Here is a 13,206-nt window from a genome sequence, read left to right on the forward strand (position 1 = left end):
TGAAGTAAGAACATATTGTTCTAGAACAGGGGTGGGCAAACTTTATGGCCCGAGGCCCACATTGGGGTTGCAAAATTATATGGAGGGCTGGGTAGGGAAGGCTGTGCCTCTCCAAACAGCCTGGCCTGCACCCCCTATCCACCTCCTCACACTTCCTACACCCTGACTGCCCCCCGAGAACCCCCAACCCATCCAACCCTCCCTGCTCCTTGTCCCCTAACCACCCCCCCGGAACCCCATCCCCCATCCAAACTCCCAGTCCCCTGACTGCCCTGACTGCTATCCACACCCTCGCCCCCTGACAGGCCCTCCAGGACTCCAACGCTTATCCAACCCCCCACCTGTTTCTTGACCACCCCCCAGAACCTCTGCCCCTTCCAACCGCCCCCAGCTCCCTGTCCCCTGACTGCCCCCGGGACCTTCTGCCCCTTATCCAACCCCTCGGCCCTGGCCTCCTTACTAGGCCACTCAGAGCAGCATGTCTGGCAGCCAAGCCACACAGCCGCAGCCAGACATGCTGCTCCACTGTTCGGCAGGTGCGCACAACACCGCTGCCCATGTGGCGGTGTGGTGGCAGGGGAGAGAGGACAGCAGGAGAGGGGCCGGCCAGCCTCCCCAGCCGGGAGCTTAGGGGCCAGATGTGGCCTGCGGGCCGTAGTTTGCCCACCTCTCTTCTAGAAGATGCACACAATAAATCAACAGGCAGGCACACAAGCTCTGAAGTGTGTGTGCATCTGGACGTACTGATGAATCTGACGCCCACCACGTACGTGTTTCAAACTGTTAGCAGACAATGGGTAAAAGATTTGACACACTAATATGGGAAGAAAATGAAAATCTGTAGCAGAATACGTTTCAGAACACAAGGAAGTATTCAAAAGGGTTAAAGAAACGAAAACAGGAGCCAAGGATGAAGTTGAGTGTATGCGCTGCAAGTAGTGTGGCCCAATTATCAAATGTGAATATTTATAGGCCAATAGTTCTAAGTCTACACCAGTAAACTGTTGGTTCAAATGAGGAGTTTTATTTGGGGATTAGAGATCTATTGTTTTCTTAAACTCAGAGGGGCATTGTGTTTTGAGCTCTGTTTTAGTTCTGCAGCAAACCACAGTGATGAATGGAATTCAAAGCATTAATCTCTTGAATACTCTTTTCCCATCTTTCCATCCACCAAAACAAACCCAGATATTTACCCAGAAAAATTAAGCCTTTTTGCACTGATTTTTCACCTGTTTTTGTTGTGGTAATAAACACTGATAAATTCTCAGGAAAAACTAACTAAGATAGAAACTGAAAATGAAGGGCTCTAATGATCTGGAAGTAATAAAAGGCACAACTCCAGTTTCTAGGAAGTGGGAGATTAGGAAGGCAAAGTTCTTTGCAGGGCCTGTTAAGAAACGGGAATGAATCCAGCTTTCAGAATTGCATACATGGAGAAAGGCAAACACTCTGGACACAGCAGTTGCATGTGGAAGTCCGGGATTCATGTGTCTGATGAATCTGTCCGAGGAAGTGCCATTGGCACAGGCAGAATAGAATTCAGAAGGAGAAAACCCACAGTCGTGTTGCGTGCTTAGGGGTCCCAGTCCATCGAGTCTGTGAATGGACTTTTAAAGGTGCAACTACAAAGAACTGCATGTAGAGCTCGACTAGGGATGACAAAGTGAGTCCTGCATCTCCAGAGCAGGAGCGATCCCCAGCTTGTGGCACGTGGGACTGAACTCTTTTTTTTTTCCCCCCTCTTTCTCTCTTCTAGGACATCAGAAGCACCTGGAGCAGGTACGTAGCTCTTTTGCACTCCCCCTTACACGTCACAATGTTGAAAGGGGATTGGACCCCTGGGGTCAGATTTTGCCGGGTATTTAGACACCTGACATGTAGCTAGGCACTTGGTGGAATTTTCCAAAGTGGCTAAGCGAGTTAGGCACCTCCCATTGCAATCAGTGGCAGTTGGGAGCCTAGCTGGGTTAGGTGCTTTTGAAAATCCCAGGACTGACCTTTAAAAATCAGGCCTTAAGTGACTTGCCCAAGGTCACGCAGGGAGGCTGTGGCAGAGCAGGGAGTGGAATGTAGGTTTCCAGAGTCCTACAGCAACCCCTTAACTACTGGAGCATCCTTTCCTACAAGATTATGCCCTTCTCTCTGAGGTGCAGTTTGTGGACCCCTTACTCTCTTTAACTCCCATTTGAGGATCTAAGCATTTAAATACTCCAGTGAGGAGGGCAATTGACTCACCAGTGGGAGTTAGAGGCTCACAACAAGCCCATGAGAGAGCAGCCTCTGGTAGCTCATTCTCTCAAAAGACAGAAAAGATTTAGAAAATGTTTGATTTTTTTTTTTCCCCCTCTAGGTGTGAGAAGCTGAAGTTCGAGAAACCAGTGGCCGTGCCAGAGGACCTGAGAGAGAGAGTCGGCGTCTCTTCCCAAAGAAATGTTTGTCTGCAGGAGGCTCTGAAGAAATTCAAAGGTAACTTAACAGTTATCTGGGTTCATGCTACGGGAATGGTACATCGAGATGCGCCTCTGACTGTGGAAGGAGATGGACTCTGGCCTATTAGTTCTCAGCTTGTCCCAGCTAGATGTCTTTGTGGGTGGGATGGGGAGGGCTCAGGGCTGATGCCAGTTCTCCAGGCCTCCACTTGGATTGTCTCAGACCCAACCCTCGGTGCCAAAATGGGTCACTCAGAATTTCAGAGACACAATGTCACCAGATGTTATAGAAAATATTGAATTTAACCTCCCTGGCTGGGATTTTCTAGGGGACCTAAGGGATTTAGGCACCCATCTCTCTGACTGTCAATAGGAGTTGGCCACCACATGGCCTAAGCCCTTTTGAAAATCCTGAGTCTGTACCTCACGTTCCTCCATCTTTAAAAAGGAGGAAATAATGACCAACCTACCTTGTTGTGCTAATTAGTGAATGCCCCCCAGTGCTTTGAGATCCTTGGAGGAAGGCGGAAGATGGAAAAGTGCAAGATAATATATTCTGGATGATGATTTCACTTTAGTTTCCAATCTGCCTCTCGTTCTATGGTCTTTTCCTTTGGGCTGTCTCAGCATTACAGCACGGTTCCATCCAGTGCTGCTGTAGCCATCTCAGTCCCAGGATATTAGACAGGGTGGGGGAGGTAACAGCTTTTATTGGACCAACTCCTGTGGGTGACAGAGACAAACTTTTGAGCTCCACAGACCTGAAGAAGAGCTCTCAGTAAGCTCCATTCCTCTGTGATTAGGGAACAGACCTGCAATGTGGGAGACCCCCCAGTTCAAATCCCCTGCCCCCCAGAGGGGAAGAAGAGATTCTAACAGGGGTCTGATATAGGTCTCTCTGTCTCCCCTTTTGAATCTGATCCACTCTGTATCAATAATTGAGCAGAGGGACAGGCTTCTGGGTCTCCCACCTCCCAAGGGCGCGCTCTAACCACCTGGCTACAGAGACGTTCTCGTGATTTCTCTCTGCCTCTGGCCCAATGAATTATTGATTATCCCTGGTGGAAGCTCTCCCCCAGGAAAGCATGTGGGCACCCGGCATCAGAAAATCCTGCAGCCCAGAGGTTAGGGCACTCCTTGAGAGGTGGTAGATCCCATTTCAGACCTTCGCTCCCTCTGTGGCACAGGGTTAACTTGAACCAGGAGTCTCCCCAAGGCCAGCTGAGTGCTCTAACCATTGAGCTTAAAGTTATGAGCAAGGTGGGTTTCCTCCCCCCAGGCTTCTTGCAGAAAAAATGGCACAGGTGCCGGACACCAAGAGGGCTCACAGCTGAAAATCCCACACCAAGGGAGGCACCTACGGTGTTGCCCAGACTCAGTTGCAGATACTCCCTACAAGGGCCGGGGCTTAGCACCCCTGCACCCGCACCTTGGCATTTCCCACTGGCTGGCGTAAGCAGGGAGTCCCCTAGCATGCTGGTTTTTATGAATCTCATTCCAAGGCGCATCTCTGTCCCCGTTCATGGTACCGATTGCCTGGGTGCCTGACTCCTGCTTTGTGAATCAGTGACTTTATAGATTCTTCTAGGACTGGAAGGGACCTCGAGGTCGAGTCCAGTCCCCTGCCCTCATGGCAGGACCAAATACTGTCTAGACCATCCCTGATAGACATTTATCTAACCTACTCTTAAATATCTCCAGAGATGGAGATTCCACATCCTCCCTAGGCAATTTATTCCAGTGTTTAACCACCCTGCCAGTTAGGAACTTTTTCCTAATGTCCAACCTAAACTTCCCTTGCTGCAGTTTAATCCCATTGCTTCTTGTTCTATCCTTAGAGGCTGACACCCTTTTAGATACCTGAAAACCGCTATCATGTCTCCCCTCTCAGTCCTCTCTTTTCCAAACTAAACAAACCCAATTCTTTCAGCCTTCCTTCATAGGTCATGTTCTCAAGATCTTTAATCATTCTTGTTGCTCTTCTCTGGACCCTCTCCAATTTCTCCACATCTTTTTTGAAATGCGGTGCCCAGAACTGGACACAAACACCAGCTGAGGCCTAACCAGTGCAGAGCAGAGCGGAAGAATGACTTCTCATGTCTTGCTCACAACACACCTGTTAATGCATCCCAGAATTACGTTTGCTTTTTTTGCAACAGCATCACACTGTTGACTCATATTTAGCTTGTGGTCCACTATAACCCCTAGATCCCTTTCTGCCGTACTCCTTCCTAGACACTCTTCCCATTCTGTATGTGTGAAACTGATTGTTCCTTCCTAAGTGGAGCACTTTGCATTTGTCTTTGTTAAACTTCATCCGGTTTACCTCAGACCATTTCTCCAATTTGTCCAGATCATTTTGAATTATGACCCTGTCCTCCAAAGCAGTTGCAATCCCTCCCAGTTTGGTATCATCTGCAAACTTAATAAGCATACTTTCTATGCCAATATCTAAGTCGTTGATGAAGATATTGAACAGAGCCGCTCCCAAAACAGACCCCTGCGGAACCCCACTTGTTATACCTTTCCAGCAGGATTGGGAACCATTAATAACTACTCTCTGAGTACGGTTATCCAGCCAGTTATGTATCCACCTTATAGTAACCCCATCTAAGTTGTATTTGCCTAGTTTATTGATAAGAATATCATGCAAGACCGTATCAGATGCCTTACTAAAGTCTAGGTATACCACATCCACCACTTCTCCCTTATGCACAAGGCTCGTTATCCTATAAAAAAAGCTATCAGATTGGTTTGACAAGATTTGTTCTTTACAAATCCATGCTGGCTATTCCCTATCACCTTTCCACCTTCCAAGTGTTTGTAGATTTCCTTATTTACTTGCTCCATTATCTTCCCTGGCACAGAAGTTAAACTATCTGGTCTGTAGTTTCCCGGGATGTTTTTATTTCCCTTTTTATAGATGGGCACTATATTTGCCCTTTTCCAGGCTTCTGGAATCTCTCGTGTCTCCCATGATTTTCCAAAGATAATACCTAGAGGCTCAGATACCGCCTCTATTTATTAGCTCCTTGAATATTCTAGGATGCATTTCTACAGGCCCTGGTGACTTGCAGGCATCTAACTTTTCTAAGTGATTTTTAACTTGTTCTTTTTTATTTTATCTTCCAAACCTACCCCCTTCCCATTAGCATTCACTATGTTAGGCATTCCTTCAGACTTCTCAGTGAAGACCAAAACAAAGAAGTCATTGAGCATCTGTGCCATTTCCAAGTTTCCTGTTACTGTTTCTCCCTCCTCACTGAGCAGTGGGCCTACCCTGTCCTTGGTCTTCCTCTTGCTTCTAATATATTGATTAAAAGTCTTCTTGTTTCCCTTTATTCCCGTAGCTACTTTGAGCTCATTTTGTGCCTTTGCCTTTCTAACCTTGCCCCTGCATTCCTGTATTTGCCTATTATCAGAGGGGTCGCCGTGTTAGTCTGGATCTGTAAACACAGAAAAGAGTCCTGTGGCACCTTGTAGACTAAGAGACGTTTTGGAGCATGAGCTTTCGTGGGTGAATACCCACTTCATCAGATGCATGTAGTGGAAATTTCCAGTGTGTGTGTGTGTGTGTGTGTGTGTGTGTATATATATATATATATATATATATATATATATATATATATATATGCAAGCAAGTAGCAAGCTAGAGATAGAGGTTTTTGCCTATATTCATCCTTTGTAATTTGTCCTAGTTTCCATTTTTTATATGACTCATTTTTATTTTTTAGATCATGCAAGATCTCGTGGTTAAGCCAAAGTGGTCTTTTGGCTTAACTATGAGATCTTTCTAGGTGTCTAAATGTTGGGTGTTATGATGCTAAGCATCACCTTGCCTAAGTTTCTTTGTGACTCAAGTCCCGTTTTAATGAGGCTATTTTCCTACAAGAAAGAGGGAAATCACCTCTCCTCTGATCTTTTCTTTCTCTAGAGACCCTGCCCTATCAGCTGCACTTTCTGGTCTCAAAGGCAGAGAAAGAGGGTAAGTTTTCATGAGGATATTTTCCTACAACAATTATTCATTAAAATCTCAGGATTATTTTTTTAGAAGAAGCTTCTGAATTCAAACTAGAGGTTTCTACCAATACAGAGTTATGGATTCCAAGGTTAAAAGGAATCATTATATCATAAGATCAGCCAGACTGGATCAGACCAATGGTCCATCTAGCCCAGTATCGTGTCTTCCAACAGTGACCAATGCCATGTGACCCAGAGGGAATGAACAGAACAGGAGATCATCCAGTGATCCATCCCATCACCCATTCCCATTTTGTGATGTATGAACGTGCACATACTATTTACATTTGGAAAGTAGGGTACTTTTTTTAGGTCTGTCATGGGATCTCACCCCCACTTTGAGCTTGTGGGTTCAAAGATGGGGACCCGCAGGTATTCTCCCCCCACCCTAACCCTTAGGGTAGGATTCCTTCTCGCTGCCACCAGTCAGGTTAAAGTGTCTGACACACTGCCTGTTCCCCAAGCTTCCCCTGGGGAACCCAGATTCAAACCCCTTGAATCTCTACACACAGGGAAGCAGCCCACTTCCCCCCTCCCTCTCCTGCTCTCTCTCTGCTTGGAGACAACCCTTGTCTCCACAGAGTGGCGCCTAGCTTCCTTCCCCTGAATCCACAGGTAAGGAACTTAACCAAGTCCTGAACTTAAAAGAGTTTATTAAAAGAATAAAAGAAAGAAGAGAAAAAATACACAATCTCTATGAATCCAAGATAGACATTCATAGGGTCTAATCTTACTAATCCCTGGAGAAATTTCTCCCTTTTCCTCAGTACAAACAATACAGGCAAAATTACGAATAATCAATACAAACACATAGAATTGCAGACACAGGATTCTTATATGAAATTACCCCGTACTTCTAATACTCACTAGTTTGAATAGAAGAAATTAGTTCAGAAAGATGAGCAGACTTGGTTAAGCGTCTAGACTGGTGTAGTTCCAGGCGGCTAAGAACTCAGAACAAAGAACACAGAGACCCAAGTTCCCGCTCTCTGGGATTTTCAAATTCTCTTCCCTGATTGGTCCTTTGGTCAGGTGTTTCACCAGGTCTGTGTTAACCCTTTACAGGTAGAACTTAACCCTTAACTAACTACTTATGACAAGGTCCAATAATCAGTCTTTAGGGCACACTCAGGTTACATTTTGCTGCTTCTCTCAGTAATTAGAAGGACTAGAAATTTCCTCTATTTTTATTTTTTATATGAAAGACAAGCTTCGCTGCTGGAAAATGTCATTAACACAGAGTGCAGGTTGACCATCAGTGCCTTGTACTCTTCCAGAATGTGAAACTGGCCTAAGGAAGTGTCTCCCACCAGCTCCTGTGCTATACTTCCCCCTCGCCCTAGTGTCAGGAGCATGGACTCATGTGCTGGGCTCCATCCAGCCCCAGCTGGTGGAAGGTCCCTTTAGGGAGACCATGCTCAAGCCAGTATTGAACCAGGCAGAGAATCAGGACTGCAGCGGCAGTCAAAAAAAGCAAACAATGTTGGGAATCTTTAAGAAAGGGATAAATAATAAGACAGAAAATACCATATTGCCTCTCTATAAATCCATGGTATGCCCATATTTTGAAGACTGCGTGCAGATGTGGTCTCCCCATCTCAAAAAAGATATATTGGAATTGGGAAAAGGAACTGAAAAGGTTAACAAACGATTAGGGTATGGGACAGCTGCCATATGAGGAGAGATTAATAAGATTGGGACTTTTCACTTGGGAAAAGAGATGACTATGGGGAGATATGACAGAGGTCTATAAAATCATGATGGGTGTGGAGAAAGTAAATAAGGAAGTGTTATTTACTTCTTCTCATAACATAAGAACTAGGGGTCACCAAATGAAATTAATGGCAGCAGGTTTAAAACAAAAGGAAGTATTTCTTCACACAACGCACAGTCAACCTGAGGCACTCCTTGCCAGAGGATGTTGTGAAGGTCAAGACTGTAACAGACTTCAAAAAAGAACTGGATAAGTTAATGGAGGACAGGTCCATGAATGGCTATTAGCCAGGATGGGCAGGGATGGTGTCTCTAGCCTCTGTTTGCCAGAAGCTGGGAATGGACAACAGGATGGATCACTGGATGATCAACTGTTCTGTTCATTCCATCGGTGGCACCTGGTATTGACCACTGTACTGGCCTAGATGGACTATTGGTCTGACCCACTAGTTACCTAATGTTCTCTTCTCTCTGCTCCGTGGAGCTGTTGTGCACCAGAGAAGCCAGGCTACTGTCTCTTCTCCGATGTATTCAGAAGGTGAATGGAATTTAACAGCAGGGAATAAGGAGCTCAGTTAGATACATGTATAACTAGATTCTCTAGAGAGCCGTGGTCTGGCAGGGGAAGGCTTTTTACTGGATGAATGGAGAAAGGACCCTAATTGCGACCTCCTTTTCCCATCCATTGACCAGATGCCAGTCTACTGCCTTCCTCCATAAGGATCCCATATCTGCTTCCCTCTGCAACAAATCCCCAAATCAATACTGTAAGAATAATCCACCAGGCACATATAAAACCCCAGTTACATGCAGTGATCATCTGCAATCTGGACTGGGGAAGGAGGAAACACTCTGGGGCCTGAAGCCCCTTTTTGGTGTGTTAGAGAATCTCCAGGAGTCTTAATAGCCCCTCTGAAATCAACAGGGGTGTCGGGATGGACCCCCCACTCCTGGTCCTCACCAGACTAGCTACCACATTAGGTGTGACTAGCGCAGACACAATTTAGTACTTTTCAAATGCATTAGCTGGTGTCCCTGTTACCTTCCTCTGCCTGGTGTCTGCTGCCTCCCCTGCTCTGTTCTATTGCTGGACGTGGAGCACCTCCAGCAAGGGAGAGGGATCGGGGGAGGAGACTGAGATCCCCGCTGCCACGGATCCACAGGATTGGTGTTACTGCCCCAGCTTTGGAACAGTCTCTGGGAGGAGCCCCTTCAATGGGCCAGACCCCCAACATTAGCCCACTCTTCCTGCAGGGTAAGCCACCCGGCTTCACCGACTCCTGAGGCTGGACCTCTGGGCCTTCCGCCCTCCTGCCTCACAACCTGAGCTGGGTTCAGTGCATCCAACTGAGACAGACCCCTGAGGGAGACTTCTGTGATCTTAGGGAGCAACACACCTCTGCAAGCACCTGCAGTGACACTCAGCCGCCGCTGTCACTGTCAAGTCACTGGGTTTTAGTCCACTGCTCTGCACCACAGCACAGGGAGACCTTGGTTAACACAGAAATGAAGGTTACAGGATAATCCGTTCTGGGTAGCCGGTGCCCAGCCCTGCTGTGCAAACCCATTGTTCTAGCTCTGTCTCCCTCCCCATCTGATCTGCTTTTTTAGACTCCCAGGTGTGCCCCCCACCATAGGCATCGTGGGGCTAGAGAACCCACGGAAAAAAAATAGTGGCTCAGCACCCACTGGCATGGATCAGATCCTCCCTTTCCTCCCCTCCCACCCGCCGGCAGACCCCTCCGATCAGCTCCTTCCCCTCCCTCCCAGCACCTCCTACCCACCCCGATCAACTGTTCTGTGGTGGGCGGGGGAGCAGGGGCAGGAAGAGGTGGGGTAGGGTGGAGAGGTGGGGGAAGGGGTGGGGTCGGGGAAGAGCGAGGGTCAAGCACCCCTCAAGAAGTCAGCTCTTCTGCCCCCCGCTGCTTCCTGCAGCCAACACGTAACTTCCACTTCACCCCTCCCCCACCTCTAGTCCTTTGTTCCCGAGCTGGGGCGATGCAGCTCAGCCACAGAGGTGGGGAAGTCCATAGCTCTCCGGGGTGCTGGTTGCTATGTTTCCCCCAAGAGCAAATACTCCCTTTTCACCCACTGGGTAACAACACTGCATATAGGGAAACTGAGGCACATATAGGCTTCATTAAAAAATCCCAGTTTGTCACCCCCTCTTAACAATACCTCCTAGATACCTGGTGGGAACAACAGGGAATTTCCTGCTCAGCTTCAGCCAACAGGCAGCTCCCCAGGACTGACTCTCAGGGCCCAGCCCAGCCAGCCCGGGGCTACTGGGGAGCGTGATAAATGGTCCTTGCGTCCCCCAGGGCTGAGCTCTGCCTGGAAGGGTCTGTCTGCACTGCAGAGTGAACCCTGGGGATCGGCACCCAGGTTAGCCTGGGCGGGGTGCGGGGAGCCATGCTGCTGAGCCTGACCTCACTTACTGTGTCCTCACTGGTGCTGCTGAGTCTCTAGGACTTCTGGGAGCACATCCCATGGCTGATGGAGCCACCGTAAGATGAGCTATTCTGTGTTTCTTTCCCAGTGATTCGTGGGGTACCCGGTCTGTCTTTCACAGGGGAATTGTGGGAAGGCCCTGGAGGGCTATTTTCCCTCAGGTCAGACTGGCAGTGACGTTGTGGGGGAGGGTTTTCACCTTCCTCTGCAGCATGTGGATGCGGGTGACGTAACAGGATTGTTTGGGGGTATCCCACTGAATCATTTCCCTGCATTGTGGGGCCTCGGGCACTGGTACCTCCATCTGTGGCACATAAATAGTCCAGTCTGCTGTAGGCTGTCATGCTTTGGGCTAATGTTGGGGGTTGGGTTAGGTGGGTGCTGGGTGCGGTTGGTGGCCTGTGCTATATGGGGGTCAGATTAGATGACATGGTTCCCTTCTGGCATCGACTTCCCCAGTTCCTGGAGTGGGGGGGTGCTTGATCCTCGCTCTGCCCCAGGCCCCGTCCCAAGCCCCCACCCCTCCCCCTGCCTCTTCCTGCCTTGCTCCATTCTGCCCCCTCCTCTTCCTGGCCCACTCCTCCCCCTCAACCCCAGAACCTCCTGGCCACCTCTGAACAACGGATCCGTGGCAGGAGGAAGGCGCTGGGAGGGAGGGGGAGGAGCTGATCGGTGGGGCTCCTTGGCAGGTGGGAGCTGCTGTGGGGAGAGGGGGAGGAGCTAATCAGCAGGACCTGCCGGTGAGTGCAGACAGTCAGTGCCTGTGCTGGGTGGAAAGCACCCCTGAACTCAGATGAGGTGTTTATGCATCTCTACAAGAAGGCATTAGAGTTAGCAGCTGACTAAGCACATGGGTTAACTCTGCAGTGAGGACAGACCTTAACATTCTCCTTCTGTCCCTCTCTCCCCTCTTGCAGTGCAGGCCGCTCCGGATCCAGACCTGGCAATTCCCTGTCCCGTCCTGTCCACAGATGAGAGTGTGATACAGAAATACCAAGACACGGGATATTTAGTGCCACAGAACAGGTTTTACCCTGCTCCCTGTGTGCTGGGCTATACGGGCTTCACCTCAGGGAGATGTTACTGGGAAGTGGAGGTGGGGAACAAAGATGAGTGGGTTTTGGGCATTGCCAAAGAGTCTGTGACACACGAGGGAGCGATAAGCTGTACACCAGAGGAGGGGATCTGGGCTTTGCAGAGTACAGGGAATAAGCACTGGGCCCTCACCTCCCCTAAGACTGCTCTGGCCCTACCTCGTAGCCCCAGTAACATTGGGGTTTATCTGGATTATGAAGGGGAGAAAGTTACATTTTATGACATTACATCTTCTGGCAGAGAGCCAATCTTTACTTTCACATCCTCTTTCACTGGGAAGATCGTCCCCTTCTTTGGGAGCCGGCGTGTAGAATTTCTGAGTAGGAACATATATAATCGCTGGTAGGTATGCAATTAAGACCTGTGACAGAGCAGCAGGGATTATTCAATATGAGATATCTAAAGTAGACCAAAGACATGGGTAATATACACATTACAGCTGTCACACTTTGCCATTCTCATCACAGTCTTGCCAGCCTCCAGCATTCAAAACCTGTGTCAGGCCCCCCACAATCATGGGATTGGCTTAAACATCTTTTTATATATTATGTTATTTTTCTTTGCTTTCTGGCTTCCCAGCTTTCAGCATGTTCTTGTTTCCAGTTTTCAGTCTTTGCTACACAAACATGAAGGCTGGAAATGTATCTGTAATATAATCTGAGCTCCCGCAAATCTATCCACTCCAGCAGCTGGGACTGTAAGAAAAACACCAAGTGCTGCGAGAGTCTCAATAAAATGGGGAGGGAGAACAAGACTGACTTGCTCAGCATTATTCAGGTGATGGGAGTTTCTCAACCCTCTTCCATGCCTGTCTCTGTAACTCTGGGATCCTCCAGGCCAACCAGGAGCACTCCCAGGTCACAACAGAGCCTGCCTGTCTTAGGGCAGGTCTACACTTAAAATGCTGCAGCGGCACAAACACACTGGTGCCGCTATAATACTTAAGTAAAGACGCTGCTATGCCAACAGGAGAGCTTCTCCCATCAGTGTAGTTACTCCACCTCTGTAAGAGGCGGTAGCTATGGCAAGGGGAGAAGCTCTCCCGTCAACGTACCACTGTCTACACCGGGTGTTCAGTTGGTATGACTGTCACTCAGGAGTGTGGATTTTTCACACCCCTGAGTGACATAGTTATACTAAGGTAAGATTACATTGTAGACCTGGCCTAAGTTCTGACTCAATCAGGGTCATCCATCAAAGTCCTCTGCTCTTTACTTACGAATGTAACAAGCATAGTGATGTTCCACACACCCACTCCCCAATTCCCTAGTTCAATGCTCCTGTTTTGCTCTGTTTAGTTATTTGAATACTGTAGATTCAAATGAGAAAATTTACAGAATAAAGTTTTATTTCTATCTTCTGGTCTTGGACTTTTTTCCCTTTCGTCTCTTTTTGGTCTCCAAGACCATACCTTAAAACTGTGCCTCAAAGCCCCCACTTCCCCAGACATAAGGCTCCCTGTGACCCTGACTGCACCTCGCCCAGGCCAGCCCTACCC

At 48.3% G+C, this 13,206-nt stretch overlaps 1 protein-coding gene across 2 annotated transcripts in view; it reads left to right on the top strand.

Annotated features, from left to right (window-relative positions):
* Positions 1-13,206, top strand: part of LOC123345251 (zinc finger protein RFP-like) — a 60,596-nt gene that overhangs the window by 15,937 nt on the left and 31,453 nt on the right. The window contains exons 4-7 of one of the 2 annotated variants that reach the window (XM_044981996.1): positions 1,757-1,779; positions 2,351-2,466; positions 6,364-6,414; positions 11,531-13,063. The exons of the other annotated variant lie outside the window; for it this stretch is intronic. Coding sequence (XP_044837931.1) covers positions 1,757-1,779; positions 2,351-2,466; positions 6,364-6,414; positions 11,531-12,054 — 714 coding nt within the window. The 3' untranslated portion in view covers positions 12,055-13,063. Of the gene's footprint in view, positions 1-1,756; positions 1,780-2,350; positions 2,467-6,363; positions 6,415-11,530; positions 13,064-13,206 lie in introns of those variants that run through there. 2 annotated transcript variants of the gene reach the window in all.

The sequence above is a fragment of the Mauremys mutica genome, chromosome 12 (assembly GCF_020497125.1).
Source record: "Mauremys mutica isolate MM-2020 ecotype Southern chromosome 12, ASM2049712v1, whole genome shotgun sequence".
Lineage (NCBI taxonomy): Eukaryota > Metazoa > Chordata > Testudines > Geoemydidae > Mauremys > Mauremys mutica.